This window comes from Pantherophis guttatus, chromosome 1 (genome assembly GCF_059756535.1).
Source record: "Pantherophis guttatus breed Tessera chromosome 1, ASM5975653v1, whole genome shotgun sequence".
NCBI classification, from domain to species: Eukaryota; Metazoa; Chordata; class Lepidosauria; order Squamata; family Colubridae; genus Pantherophis; species Pantherophis guttatus.
In genome coordinates, this window is record NC_142063.1 from 213,710,982 (window position 1) to 213,727,449 (window position 16,468).

The 16,468-nt window shown below is 36.5% G+C and overlaps 1 protein-coding gene across 4 annotated transcripts in view; it reads right to left on the reverse strand.

Moving 5' to 3' along the window:
- Nucleotides 1-16,468, reverse strand: part of ASAP2 (ArfGAP with SH3 domain, ankyrin repeat and PH domain 2) — a 96,846-nt gene that overhangs the window by 30,830 nt on the left and 49,548 nt on the right. For all 4 annotated transcript variants that reach the window (XM_060689287.2, XM_034432065.2, XM_087882406.1 and 1 more), the window contains exons 10-12: nucleotides 11,668-11,771; nucleotides 11,473-11,542; nucleotides 3,885-3,972 (exon numbers count right to left, since the gene is read on the reverse strand). In XM_060689287.2, the coding sequence (XP_060545270.2) occupies nucleotides 3,885-3,972; nucleotides 11,473-11,542; nucleotides 11,668-11,771 (262 nt within the window). The remainder of the gene's footprint in view (nucleotides 1-3,884; nucleotides 3,973-11,472; nucleotides 11,543-11,667; nucleotides 11,772-16,468) is intronic.

The following is a 16,468-nucleotide window of genomic DNA, read 5'->3' on the forward strand; positions in this document are numbered from 1 at the left end:
TTGGTTTTGGATGGGGCCATGCTTCCCAATTTGAGACTGTTGCGCACTATGAGGATAGTGCATGGATTCACAGCTCTTGCTTGAAGAGCAGGTGGTAGCTGTGGGCAAAAGGGCTTTTGCAGAGGTGTATCTAGTGGGCTTCCTGGACCAGAAGGTCCTCTAGTCATTCATGCCCTTAGTCATCTCACAAACAGATCCCTATAATGCACTCTGCTCTTGAAAACCACTCGGTAGGGATGGAAAAAAGATTTCTTGCAAAAGCAAAATATAGTGACTGAACAGCAAGGAAGCACTCAAGCACTAAATAACAGAACTGAGTTAACAGGGCCAACTTATATCTTACACTTCATCATTTTTATGAACTATCTTAAAGATAAGTATATAAATCTTATAAATATAAATCCTCCATCCATTCCCACCTGAAAAAAGCAGGAGACAGGAGAAGAAGAGACATGTAAATATTGGCAAACAACAAAGGATCAGAATGTTTGCAGCCAGTGAGGGAAATTTCAGGAACCAAGAGAAACGGGTTGGGATTGGAAGGGAACAATAAATAAGATCAATATTTTAGCTCACTCAGGGAATAAAGGGCCTAAATTGATATAGGTAGTCATTGACTTGGGACCAGTCGTTTAGCAAGTGTTTTAAGTTATGACAGACCCACCCAAAACTACTTATGACGTAGCATAGAAGTTCTGTCATTGCCCCCCCACGTCATGTGATTTCATTTTGGTTGCTTGGCAACCGGGCCACATTTATGGCCATTTGCAGTGCCCCATGGCCATGTGACTGTGATTTTCAGTGTTTGGTGTTTTTTTTGCAAAGATGCTCCATAACGATCAATGGGTTTCCTTAACGACTGTGACATTCCTCAATAATCACCATGAAAAAAGTTGCAAAATCAGATCCAATCACATGGTGAATTACCTTATGACCATCACAATTTATAACTGTAATTGCCAGGCTCAATTACCATCATAACTCGAGAAATACCTGTACTTTTTTTAAAAAAAAAATCAAGACATTTCAGAATATCTAATGATAAGTATATAGTACCTATTAGCACTCCTAAACAAAATATCTATTTTCTGAGTAGCAGGCAGTTTTTGGGAAAAGACACAGCTCCTTTGGCTTCTAGATATGTGCTGGGTTTATACCTCCACATGCCAGGAAGCACTACACTTGTAATGAGCATCTGTAATGAAGTTATAATGAATGTGGAAAAATATGTTAGGCATAATCAAACAAGGAGGGAAGGAAATAGTTCTAATTCCAAGAGTAAACTCTTGATTTTCAGTTAATAAGATTCAGATGGGTAAGAAAATAAATTGTGGCTAAATCATTTTTTATCCACATTCATCGGAAGCAGGATGACTGCAATGGCTTTATGTTTAACAATGCAAAAAACAAAAACACCTAAGCAATAATCCTAAACAGTTGTAGGATCCACCCTATTGACTAAATATCAGAAAAACAATATTAAAAAGAAAGAAAAAAAGTTGCAATCATTTTCTTTGCCATATCATGAAGGTGTACAAAATAGAATATAGCAAAAAAAAAAAAAAAAAAAAAAAAAAGAGAGCATTACATGAAGAAAAGGTCATAGGATTGGAAGGACCATAGAAGTTATCTAATCCAACTCCCTTCAATGAAAGGGCCACTGGATAATTTTCAATGACCATCTACCCTTTCTTTAAAGGCCTGCTAGCAAAGGCAAAACTACCACATCATGTGGCAACATATTCCACTGGATAACAGATCAAACAATTGGGAAGGTAATTCAGATGTGTAACATGGAATTTCTCCCTGGCAGCTTTAGCTTATTGATTACATCCAATTCAGGACACTAATTTTCTACTTGTAACAAACTAGATGTGGATAAACAACGTCAAATCTAGCGTCATTTGGAGAGTGACAAACAGCAACCGGAGTAAAAACATAAAAAGTAACCAAAGCAAAACCTTTTCTTAAACTTGGCTGTTTTCTTATTATTGGGGAGCTATGGAATAATTAAACAGCAGTTATAAAAAAAAATAAGAATCTGGAGATAAAGAAAATCAATTCTAACTCATCAAAGGAGTCTATATGCTCATAGTTTAAGCAATATGCCCTTCAAAAATGAATAAAATAGGTCTTTCTCAACAATTTATAAACATGACTCCATAATGTTTCTGATGTCCACATTATATCCGCAGACTACTTCCTGAATATCCACTCTGAGTGTCCAAATAAGTTTCCTTTCTGACAAAAAATATACAATCTAAAAGCATAGAGATAAAGCAGCACTAAATCAATCAAAATACAGATGAAAACTACAAAAAAATAAACCAGCAGTGTTATGGATGTGTGCCAGGATTTCATTGCCCATTTTTCTGTCTCCCTGCTCATCTCTATTTCTTTTCCTCCAAAGAAAACTTCAATAATAATTTAACTTCTTATCTCAGTGCATCCTGGCAACAACCATTGTTTCCAAACTTATAATGGGGTCTTGAATTGGGCTTAGATTTGAACTAACCTTAATTATGGCTGTTATATTGAAACCATTCCAATTATGAATAAAGCAAATAGTGAAGCAAAGATTCATGCACGTAAAAGGAGATAAAAGAATCAGCACATCTGTAACATGTACTCAAATTTTCAAAGTAATCTGCATAGGTTCATGAACAAACCAACATAAACAAACAAAGTATTCGGTAATTCAGAAGTTCGTATTAAGATTTTTTTAAGCGTGTGGTCATTATTTTCATTTTTCTTTGCATTTCTGTATTTTATATTTTGATAAACTAATAAAATTTTAACAAAAAGTGTTTGGTCTACCAAGCAGTTTTAGAATACAATGAAGGTGATACCTAAAAAGTTTCAATAGAACCAAAAATTCATTAACGTTAATCCCAAACCGTATTTTAATTCTAAAAAAGCGAAGATTGTTATAAATACAGTTATGTGTGTGTGAATGTATATAGACAGAAAATGCTGTTTAAATGTTATTATTTCTAGCATCTTATTTACACAAATCAGTAAAATCCAATGAACCATCAGATACTCTGAATCTCATTTTATTAATCCCTTGCATAATGCATCAGAGTATCTGGGATTCTGTTATTGCAATATGTGGAACTATACAGTTTCTAACAAAATATATAGCTATTTACTGTGAAATTCAAAATACACTCTCTTCTTCTTATAACAATTTCTTTTGACCACATTTTATTTCTCAATTTTGTGGTTTGCCCATTTGGTTCCCTGCTCTAGTTCTTTGCTGTAGGTAAAACACCCTTTTAAGCTGTAGTGACCTTTCCATTTCCTTTACAAAAGTTGCACTGCATGGACAGATTAGTCTTCTTCCAGAGTAACCATGCTTACAACTGTTTTGTGCCAAACAAGCAGCAAGAAATGGGCCGCTGCCGATGAGAGAAAATGTTTACCCTTTGAGATCTGTTAATATGCTCTGTCATTTCCTGGTACAAAAGAAGAAATCCTACGCTCAAGAAAAACTACAGTGATAGTTATATATAATTTTATCATTTGCCTTTCAAATGTTTTTTTTAAAAATCCTCTGCATTATACTACATGATGACTGAGATTTAATTCTGTAGCAACATCAGGAAAACACAGTTGAATCCAATTTGAAAAATGTATAAAGTTGCATCTCACAGTTAGCGTAGCAATGATAACAGATAAAAGCAACAGATAGCTTCATTGACACACATGTACAATTATATATGAAAAGACAAATGTTTATGCATGGCAAGATGCAGTAAATATATTCTAACTATATTTGGACTGAAAACGGAATCTCTTGTCAATTCCTTTTCTGAGACAATATGGAAGTAAGTAGAACTAACTAAAATCAGAGTACCTACAAAACTGAACAACAAACCTACGTGATATGAGGTCAAAACATTTTTTCTCTTCTGGATTTGTTTTCACTTGGCAAGTTAACAGATTGAGCTTTGCAGGAGGTCGGTTTGCCTAATTAAAGAAAAACAAAACAAAAAGGAAATCCCTTAGTAAGAGCATATAAAGAATATAGACATTTTCTGTTACCATTGATTCCGAAAGGAAAAATCCTCCTGCAATTAAGTGCACCAAAGTTGTGCTTGCAGAAATTAATGAAATATACAGATAGCCAGTGTTTTTGAATAATATATCACAAGTTGAATTACTATTTTAGGGTGGGTTTGGATCAACTTGAAATTTTAAAGTTTTGGTGTGATAATAAAATCATCTTTCTACTTGAGTACTTTTTCAAATGTGGCAAATTATTCTTCTAAGCAACTCATACCGATGTGTTTTATATTTTTATGATAAAAAATGGGCAAGTAATTACTTATGGGCAGTTTTCCTGCTGTAAAACTTGACTAATGGATTTTAACTTGTAGAGGAAACATCTGGCTTATATCTGGTAATAAAATTAATGGTGACCAATTAAAATAGAGCATACTTTTATAAGAGACCTAATAGGACTGGAAAGAAATGCAGGACTCCCTTATGTTTAAACACCACATATTACAATTAACATTTAGTTTTTATATTAATAATAGAAGATCAACAGAATTCAAGACGAAATACTTTGGTAACTGACAGAACAATACAAAATTACATATAAAGCTTAACCATTAAAACAAGACAGAGCAGTTCCATAATATGCATAGCAAGAAAAAATATCCTGTTATTAATTGCAGCCATAGACCTCAAGCAGACATTAGTGGCATTCATAATCAAAGATAAAGTGTATTCCATTGTTAAGAATGTAGCTGATATTGATGAGGAAAAATGGGACAAAAATTATCTTGATGTATTATTTTCTCCTGCTACTATGTAAAGACGTCTTTGTATGCTACTGCAGGTAGTGGAATGAACTTAATTCCAAACTCTGCTCTAAAGAAATGAATAAAAGCCAGAAGTTGAATTGAAATGTGGCAACAGGAGATAAAACTGAACCAAGATTTATTTTCCGGGCTAAAAGAAAAAAAGCTTTTAGAAGCCAATGAAGCAACTTTAGCAATGTTATACGATCAGTTTCCAGGGTTTTTAATTATGAGTATGATCTGAAGGGTCTTATTAAAACTGCAGTCAGTGGGCTTAGTGCTGTGCAAACCTACTTCTAAATCAATGCAATGTTATGTTGGCACAGTAAATGGAAAAATTTGTGGACATAAAAAAAATAACAACCTTTTTTTTTTTTTGCACAGCTTTTGTTCCCTTTTTTTCTTCCTGAGAACACAATAATCCTTTTTGGTCCCTTACTACATAAATATATGCTTCCTGGAAATGATGTTCTAATCAGAAAACATTCTTGACCTTAATCTTTAAAAAGATGGATTTTTTTTAATTGATGGAAGGAAGAAAAATAACCAGACCTATTTGTTTCCAAATTAGCAATGCTAGGAATGCATGTCACTGCTGGTAGAAACTTTATCCATTCTTTTTTTCATTCTGAAAGGGAGCATACCTTACCAGGAAATATATCAAAATACTCCCACTCATATTTAGCCAGATATATATCTCTACAAGCAAGCACAGCTGCTACTAGCTAACTTGGCATTTATTGAACAAACCAAAAATGGCTTGGGTTTGCACAATATGATCTGCCAGAATACCTCACTGGCTGTATTTTACAGCACTCCAAGCCAGGTGAGCGAAGTATGGACTGCATGCAACCTCATGGGGTCATCACCTATGACACAAACTGCCCCTCACCTCTTACAATGTGGTCTCCCTCTACAGCCACACAGTGCTTTGCCTGAGATTACAGTTCTTTCTGCTGCCATTAGTCTTCCTCCCATGTTCCTACAAATCTTTTCTACCTGCTCCTTGCCTCCCCAACAGTTTTCCTGTCTCTCTGTTGCTTCTCTGAATTTATCTTTTTCTCCACTTTCCCATTTGACTTCTCTGATCCTTCATTCTCCCAGTCTTTCTACTTTTTCTCTCTGACCTCCATTTCCTTATTCTATCCTCAATCTCTCCTATCTACCCGTGTTTCCTCGAAAATAAGACTGGGTTTTATTTTCTTTTGGGCCCCAAAATATGCACTAGGGCTTATCTTTGGGGGTTGTCTTATTTTTTTCCCCATGTACGGGAGGCCCATTTCTGCTTGCTTGTGGCAGGGCAGGCGGCCAGGAGGTGTGGCCCCGCACCAGTTTACCTCAGGGTCCCCGCAGCCAGGTCATCCATGCCCTGAGGTAAGCCAGTGCAGGATGTGGGGCAGCTCCACTCCCTCCTGCCTTGCCCCGTGGCCGCAGCACCATGAGTAGCCAGCCAGAATGGGCAGGCGGCTAGCTGCGCAGGCTCTTAAATAGGGCTTATTTTGGGGGTAGGGTTTATGTTAGGTGCACACATAAAAACATGCTAGGGATTATTTTTGGGATAGGCTTTATTTTCAGGGAAGGAGGGTACCAGCATCTCTACCTTCTCCAGTTTTTCTTTTTCATTATCCCCAGCACTATATTTCTTTCCAGTGGTGGAATTTCGGTCTTTGTGCTATGAAGTGGAAGACCACAGTATAGTGGCTTAAATTATCGTACAGTCTATCTTTAGAAAATTAAAGGTATTTTTTTTTAAAAAAACCACTTATTTTGTCCAGTTTTAAGTTGTTTTCATTACAATCTATATTATTATCACAAAAAAGCTTGTCAAAAATCCTTTAACAATGTCAATCACCAGTTGAAGGCGGTCTGAAAAATTCAGAAAGAAAGCTTAATAAAAATAGATCTTTATCAAGTGAGCATATAGAATAGAGTTTTTTTTCTCTTTTGAAAGCCACAAATCTTAAATCTAATCTGTTGATAATAGCAAACTGCCAGAGCCCCATAGGGATATCCACATCCTCAAATTGTCTCTTTTTCCCACTCTGTTCTAAATTTTCCTCCATAGCATGGGGAACAGTGAAGAAATGATAGATTATTCCAGTGGTGAAATCCAATTTTTTTTACTCCCGGTTCTGTGGGCGTGGCTTGGTGGGTGTGGTGTGGCTTGGTGGGCGTGGCAAGGGAATGATACTGCAAAATCCCCATTCCCTCCCCACTCCAGGGGTAGGATACTGCAAAATCTCCATTCCCACCCCACTCTGGGGCCAGCCAGAGGTGGTATTTGCCGGTTCTCTGAACTACTCAAAATTTCCACTATTCGTTCTCCAAAACCTATCATAATCTGCTGAATAGCACCCCTGTTTCTTTCCCTTTGTCTCTCCCTAACACTAACCCTTCCCTATCCAATCTCTGCTTTCTCCTTCTTCTTTCCTTTCTTCGATATCTACTGGAATACTTTTGCTGTGATAAATACAGAACATCTTTTGGGGTCTAGGAAAAGTCGCATTCAGCATAAAATAAAGATTTTATATCCACTCACTCTGGATCCTTAATCCTTTCCAGTATGGCAGTCTTTAAAATGATAGAAGCTGAAATCTAATAAAATCACATCATGGCTTTGCATGATGTAGGAACTCACTGATAATGAGCATCTGTCCTTTCCTGTTTGTAAAAGTAATTTTTGCCTGAATGTTGAAGTGAGTTTTATCCCAAATGTGTCAGGTTAATTAATTCAAAATAGAAGCTGTTCCAGATGAGGTAGTGCCTATTTAGAAAATGTATTTGACAGCAGATTTAAAGGGACAGAGTGGATGGGTGGAATAAGATTAAGATGGCAGAAATGCTGCTGTGCCCTATTCCCTTCTTTCCAACCTAGCTCCTCTAAAACAACAACACATACAGCAACACATTTAATGCAAAATCAGAGGAAGAAAGAAGCCATTTTTCCTGAATAGAACATAACAATAGGAGGCATGAGGATCACTGAAAACCAAATATAAAATGTCAGAAAGAAATGATATTGCACCAGATAGGTTTTCATGATCTAAACTTGAAGAACCCAAAGTCTAATTTGATCTAAACCTCAATCTCAGAACATCTGTAGCAATAATTAACAGAGGCATTCTCAACACAAAATATATTCACTTGAGTAAATTTGAGCTGCGCTGATATTAAAGCAAAATATGCAAGTTATAACACAGCAGAGTATCTTTGGCACTACTGTATGTAGAATAATTGCTGCAAGTGCTTGGAAAGATGGCCTGATTGTTACCTGGAAGCACAAGCCACCTTTTAAAGAGATTGTTTTGCTACAGCTCACTAAGGCATGATCTGTTATAATATAATTAATTGAGTAAGGCATAATAGCTTATTGCATATTATGTAAGAGTTCAAGAGCTTTACCCAACATTGTTTAGAAGAGATAAAATAGGTGTTTCAAATCTGTTAGGTTTAAGGCACCCATTTTTGCTCCTCTAACCACCCTAATATGCCAAAGAAAGCCCATATTCTTGGCCGCTCCCACTCTGGCACCATGCATTCCTCAGATAACAATTTTGCACATTTGTATACACATTAAGCCATTGTTTAGAAGCCATGGTGACTAGCTTAGAGCATGGGTAGAATCAGCCAGTATGAAAGAAAAGAACTCACAATTGTAATTTCTTCTTTCTGCAAATTACCATTGCAAGATACCAGTGAAAAACAAGGCATTTTAAAAGTTCTAAAACCCAGAGTAAAAGAAAGTTGGGAATTAACGTCAAAGTCAAGTATCAGTTGATCAAGTCTATGGGACTGATACCTATCCAAAAAGGAAAAGGAGCTGTGAGTAGTTATTAGAGAAAGAAAGCAGCAGCAGTATTGAAAACTGGAAATTGAATAGATGCTTTTAGTATTTCAATTGATTTTAAAATGAAGTGCAAATATAAAATTAAATACATTATTACCGTATTATGAAAATATCATTTGGACATAACTAATTATTTCAATTACTTTAATAATTAAAAGGGTACCTAAATGAGATCAGCCAATTTCATGGTGACAAAAATAAGAAATATGACTGACATTCTTTTAATAACTAGTCTCCAAAAGATTGAGTCATCATCTTAACTTTCTTAGAGAATCAGTGATGTAATCTATGGATGGAAAGTAAAGTACAGTACTTTTGTAAGGTACTTTTCTTTACAAATTGAATGTAAAATACCATTAAATCTCAAGAAACAAAACATATCCTACATATTATCATAAAAAAAATATTCCAATTGAAACACAGATCCTTTGAAACACAGACCTACTACACAGAAGCTGTGCAGGGCTGTAATCCATATCATTTTATCTGGGAGGTTGACCCACTGCATTTAAAAGAATTTGCATTCTAACGAGATGCATACAGGAATGCTACAAATGATAGAAACTAGTTTTGTAGCAGCTTGGAAGAAAACAGTAGTTCATACTTCAGATAAACTTCCAAATAAGGGCTTATAGGTGTAGAAAGGAAGTACGGTGTTGTGTGCTTTTGCCTGCAGCTGTCCTTCCAATTTCCTATTTAGCACAATCTCTAAGTGCTGTTCTGTCCATTTGAACAATTTATGGCATTCTCCTCCGAACCAATTACTCTTAATTAAAGATTTCTTCCATGCCTTTGGCAAGAAGTGGTTGGCCGCTGACTATTTCCGGGAAGTTTTTTCAACTACCATACTAGATCCAGTCCTCCTTAGCTTTTTGGGGATCAGCCAGGCGCTAGTACTTGCTGTGACTACTCCTTAATTATAGTTTGACAATCTAATCTGCTGTGCTACCCACTAAACAGGATGAGAGGGAGAAGCCAAATATGAAAAAAAAAGGAGATATATGTTCAAATTTCCGTATGTTCATAATCCTTTAAAAATGAACTACTACCTTAGTAACACACCTGAATAGAAAAGAAAACCATTTTGAAAAGAAAAACGATCAAATGGCTTACTATTCCTTTAATGTCAAAAACTAAGAAGGAACACTCAGCACAAAATGAAATGTTATTTCATTACAATACAGTCCTTGGTTAACAACAGTAATTGGGACACAAGTTGCCATCATTAAGTGATGTGGTCATAAAGTGCGACATCATGTGATCATATCAGTTCATGACGACAATCCTGGCAGTCCCTGTTACCATCCTTAAGCAAGGTTCCTGGGTCATTAAACAAGGGCATCCTCATGTCTTTCTGTTGGCTTCCAACAACCCAAGTCAGTAAGGAAGCAGACAGGATGTTACAAGCCCGGAAAGCTTGCAAACAGGCCGGCAGGCAAGTAAATGGCTGCCAGGTGGGGAAGAGTGTGTGATGGTGTGTAAGTATAGTGTGAAGATAAAGAGACTTGGAGTGACTGAAGCCAACTGTGGGAGGGCATAAGAGTTTGCATGAGGGGCCAACTACCACGCAGCACAGCACAAGTGCATCAAGGCTTGGGGCAGTTGTTCTCAATTATTACTATTCATTTTTTATCAATTGTAAGTTCTCCTAAGAAAATTTTATTTAAATGATTTTTTTTTTTACAATTATAAAGTATATATTCTATTATTGGGTACATGAGGTAGCCTTATTTGGTTGTTAGGATTTCACTGTTTTCTTCTTTTTATAAAATGAGCATAGAATGTCTTGTGCATATGCACATATTGTGAAAACATTTGTATCAGGGAGGTCTTTGCATAGATATTGATTGAACCTTGCAAAACCATGGTAGAACCAAATCTGCAAAAAGTTACACATGTAAAGAATTCAGTGCAGATGTTCACAGCAAATGCATGGCTGAGCCTTCTAAAATAACATCATTATTGCTTGTATGAATTCAACACTTTGCAAAACTACTATTATAGGTTCTTCTAATATGTTTCTGAAGAAGAGGAAATTAGAACAGAAATATGCTACTTTGAATGAAACTTTATCAAAATATTTGATCTTAACATTGCATTTCTGTTCACATAAAGTCTGAGTATTCACAATCAACAGTACAGTTATTTATGCTTTATATTAGGCAAATTAACTGACAGCATAATAACAAATAGACCTTGCTTTCAGAAACCTCTGATCATGAATGATCTCATTAGCATCGTAACAGGTGTACAGAAAGAACTAAATGTACTTTTTTTACAATTTATAAATAAGTAAATACAAACTCCCAAATGAAAAAGTCCATCAACTATGAAACCAGAAAATACAGGAACCAGAACCTAAAAATCAGCTCTCGTTCTTCATCAAATAAAGCACCTCCATTTCCTCAATCTGACTTTCTGATACCATAATAATAATATTCTATCTTTCTCATGATCATGCTTGAAAAGTTGTTCAGCAGATTTCTCTTTCATCCTTGGTGCTGGACATGTACAATGCACATGAACTAATGATTTTAAAATGTAACAGTCATAGAGTATCAAAGACATTTTTCTACAGAATTAAGACTTCACTCTTTTGTATCTACATAAAGCATGCAATTATTTTTAGAATTCCTCATCAAGCATAGTAGGAAAACATGAGCAAATTCCGTATCAATGGTATTGAATTCTCTAATCATCTGCTCTGGAAAAAATATGGGAAATACTAGACGTACAAAAATAATTGCAGATTAATATGGCTTTTTTATATAAGCAACCATCTGTATGCATAGAATGCTGTAAACAAATACTTACTGTACCATGGGAAATAGTTAGGAAGCCATTTTTAATAATGCACTTTCTCTTCTGCCACACCTTCCTGATCCTGTTTTGTTAAAAAATAAAAAGAGACAGAGTGATCTATATTGCAAATTAATTTGAGCTGTTGGAGAAATCCCAATTTTTATTTTTATTTTTAAATTCAAAATACTGCAGCATTACTGTACATACCCATCACTTTTCTTATAGAGGCTGCCATCTCTTTCAGTGCCATGCTCCTTATTTCCCTGAGGTTGGTGTAAACTGTACGTTGTACTTTGACGGAGTTGAGAATCCTACAAGAGTAGTGGTTAGAGATTATTGTGGCTTGGTAATTAGTTTTATTATTTAATAAATATGTTTGCCGCCCATCCTGCCCCAAGGCTAATCCAATCATTTCAGAATCATTTCTTCCTAACTTCATTATTCATATTTGAATATGAAATATGAATTGCTAAGTTTACTAAGGATATATAATGAACAATTCAAGTCCCAAACATAATCATCATCTAAATACACCCTTGGCTGTAAATGTGATGGGGAGATAATCCCACAAAAATTTGAAAAACCATATTTGCAATGCTAAAGCCTCTTTCAATTATATGAGACTAGTATATAGACTTAACAATTACTGGCAATTCATCTTTGTCTCATTTAGAGAGCAAGTTTAAAAAAGAAACTACATGAATGTTTAACACTTCAGATTAGTATACTATCGAACTGGTTTGGCTGACTTTCATTCTCCTAAACAAAATAATTTCAGCAACTAATTCTCTGGAAATGCTATGCTGCAAGTGTACTGTATACATTTTGCAACGAGACTAGAGATTCATAAAATTGTAAGCCGCCTTTTGCTCACAAGAAACAAGAGATTCATCCTTCATAAACAACCATTAGTCTGAATATTTCAAGCAGTAAATACACAGCAAAAACAATATAAAGCATTTCTGTTAATCTTTATACAAGCAAATGTCTCTACATAATAAAACACCAAACACAAGAAAACTCCAACAATGACAAAAACCAAGCCTGTGGATTTCGATACAGAAAATAATTTTCAACAAAGTGGGCTTCAGTGCAGGATACTCTCATTCAGAAATGTAATTACTTATCAAATTTCTATCTCAATGAATAACTCTGGGTGGCGATCAGAATTAAAACAGAATAAAAACAATAACAAACATTATAAAAATTAAAAATACAGGCAAGCTGAGAAAAACAACCCAAATCACTAACATAACCAAAAAGAGGGTCCCTATATCCACTTGGGGCCCTTGTAGAAACCCAGGCCTTTGAGGCCTTACAAAAGACCAACAGGGTCTGGGCCATTCTGAGTTCCAGAAGGAGAATGTTCCATAAAGACAGCGCTACAGTAGACAAGGCACACGTCTTCTAGGCCCTGCTGACTGGCATTCTTTGGCCAATAGAACCTAAAGCATGCCTATCCTACCTGACCAGATCAGACAGATAAAAACAATTGGGGGGGGGGGATGGTCCCTCTGGTAAATCCTATTATGATTTATGTTGATATTTATGATTTACAATTTATTAAAAAATATTATAATTAATTTATAAAAAATCATAAATTAAATCCTATGATTTTTTAATGTCAAAAAATCCTATTATGATTTAGGCTGATTGCATATTTACTACCCTATGACTATCACTGAGTGTTGTGTCTTATGATTTATGATGATTGTATTTTATGATCATGATTTATCACTTGTTGCTTATATGAACAATGACAGCGTATGCACCAGAGACAAATTCCTTGTGTGTCCAATCACACTTGGCGAATAAAGAATCATTTTCTATTTTCTATTCTGTTCTGTTCTGAAGAGCTTTCAAGGTGACCACCAGCACCTGGAGTTGCACCTGGAACACAGACAACCAATGCATCTCATGGAGTAGTGATGTTACACATGGTGAGTAACTGGCAGTATTTACGACCAATGCTGTGGTATTCTGCACCAGTTGAAGATTCTAAATGCTCTTTGAGGGCAGTCCTATTAGAGGGGGTTGAAGAAATTCAGACAATAGGTCACGTGGGCATGAGGTATGAGTGACAGTGAGCAGGGCCTCCTGGTACAGGAATTGGGCACAAATGGCACACAGCCCAAAGGTATGCAAAGGCCCTTCTAGCCATCTACACTTCAAGGTACTTGCCCTTTAGGTAGGAGCTATCAGTCCAGGAGTATCCCCATATTCTGCATTGGGTCTGTCTAAAGCATTGTCACCTATCTAAAACCAAAAATGGAAGTTTCTTGGCACCAGGAGGTCTAAACACCCAAAGCCACTCAGTTTTGCTTGGGTTGAGGTGAAGCCTGTTGCATCCCATCCAGGACTTCACAGCCTCCAAACACCGGGAAGGGCATCCATGGCATCATTCAGGGGACTTGGAGTGGAGATATAAAGCTGAGTATCATCAACATATTTGTGATATCACACCCCAAACCATTGGAAAAACCTTACTCAGTGGCCTCATAAACAGCAAGGGAGAAAGGACCGAGCCAAGCAGCCCAGCACAAAGTAGGGGGTTCTGACTGGGCCTCTCCTGCTCTATCAACACTAACTAGAACCAGTTCCAGAGGAAGGAAGAGAGCCAATACAACACTGTGCTGCCCACCCCTAACTCTTAGAGCCAGTCCAAAAATGTACCATGACCAATGGTATGGGAAGCTGCTGCAATGTCAGACGAGTAAGGATGCAAATACTACCCCCATCCTCTTCCCACCAGAGGTCATCTAACAGTGTGACCAATGCCATCTCTTTCCCATATTCTTGTCTGAAACCCAACTGAAAGGGGCCTAGATAATTCCCAAGCTACTTTAGACCCCCAACTCCAGAAAAAGTAAGTTGACATCCCCCAAGACCATAAGCCTGGGGAATTCTAAAACCAACCTGACCATGGACTCAGGGAGATCCAGCAAGGAGGTTCTTATGCAGCAGGGCAGCTGGTACAATTGCAACATTCCCTATGGATTCCCACAGCCCAACTTAATAAATAAGATCTTGCACCCAGTAACCTGTGGGGCAGTACCCCAAGAGGTCTCCCAAGAATCTAAAATGACCATCAAGAATTGATTCCATGTACCCTCCCATGCTGGCCTTCCAGTTACTGGCAACCATCAATATTCCATGCTATTATATAGGCTCAGTCCTCATTCAGTGTTGGTCTTTTTTTTTGTCTTTGGGTGGTATTTCTGGAATTCTGCTAATATGAATATGATTTATCTTATTTTGGCTATAGAAGTGCCAGTATAAAAAGAACTGAGACTACTACTAATAGCCTGTATAAACTTTCGACCTGTGTCCAACTGATCTATGTTAAATAACTAAATGTATGATCTCACAAAATGCAAAACAGAAGAAGTTATTGACATGCTGGTCACTTAAGAAAAAATACAAGTTTCTTAACAATACGTGACAATCATGCAGAGTATTTTTTATAAAAAAATATTTAAAAGACTTACTCTCCTAGACTTCGGTCACAAAAGGCAAATGCATTTTAGGAAGAAAAGTAGATCAGTTGCAATGCAAAAACACATGTAGCACAGAGCATAGCAGAAGACTACATAACAGGACACTGTATATATACAGCTTTGAAAGCATACTTTTCTTTACTTGCTCAGGTTTCAAAGTTGTGTATCCCAAACTACCACTAAACAGATACCACTGAACAGGAAGTCCTCAACTTACAACCATTTGTTTACAAATGGCTCAAAGCTACAATAGCACTGAAAAAAGTGACTTACACGCACTTACAATTGTCGCAGCATCCCCACAATCACCTGATCAAAATTTGGACACTTAGCAACCACCATGTATTTATGATGGCTGCAGTGTCCTAAGGACATCTTTCATCTTTCAGCAAGCAAAATCTATGGGGGAAGCCAGATTCACTTAACATGATTTGCTTAAAAACAGTAGTTAAAAAAAAGTTGTAAAATCAGGCACAACTTACTTAATAACAATTTGATCCCAACTGTGGTTGTAAATCAAGGACTACCTGTACTAAAATCTTTACATTAAGTTTAAGGATACATGGGTGGGCACATGGTGATTAGCACTCAGAAGCAGCAGATAATAATGTGCTAACAGCTAAATATTTTGTTTCCTACTCCAGGTGATTCATCCCAATCTGAAAAGACTAGAAGCCTTCAGGGGAGTTTTCCAACTAAAATTATAATCCAATAAAGTAATCCAAATTTACAGAAGTATTGCTGTGTGCTCAACTAGAGTGTCTATGAAGTTTGTATGCATTTATAATTCTAATAGTCCCACTATTTTCCCCCTTCAGGCAAGATTCAGTAATCTTGCCTGAAGCTAGACACAATAATTATTTTCAACAGAGTAATAGGTTGAAAACTTTGGGGGGGGGGACTTGTCTAGAGATGGTCGTGGTGAAGATTGCAGAGGGTCTACCCATGAACACTAATGTAGGGTCTGTATCTAATAGATAAGGTAGAATGTGCAGTCTTTTTCAGGCTGATGTGACTTAGCTTCTGAGTGGAAATGCCAGGATCTGAACTTCTCCAAATGATTCGGATGAGTATAAAGTGGGTGAGGCCAGGACAAAAATTACATGTATTAGAATTTCTAATTTAATTAGCCATTTAATGTAATTACTCACCATATACTTAATAATTTCTCCTTGTTTTCACATATATAAAAATTATAGTTCTGAAATAAATTCTGGGAGGAGTCTGGGAGTTAAAGATTTTATATATAAAGACATATAAGACTCTAAGAATCCAGTGGCATCTTTGCAGAAAAAGGCAAGAGAGATTTGACACTTTCAGTAGAAACCTTTTGTGTTTGTTTGTTTGTTTGTGTTTGTTTGTTTGTTGGCACGCACTCTGGGAGCCATTCCAAAAGCCATTAACAAAGCCTACAGAACAATGTACTGAACTTTCCCAGAAATAAGTTTTAAAATCCTGCAATTCTGTATGGCAGTGCCCCAGTTAAAAATAAGTCAGAAAAGCTTTGGCCA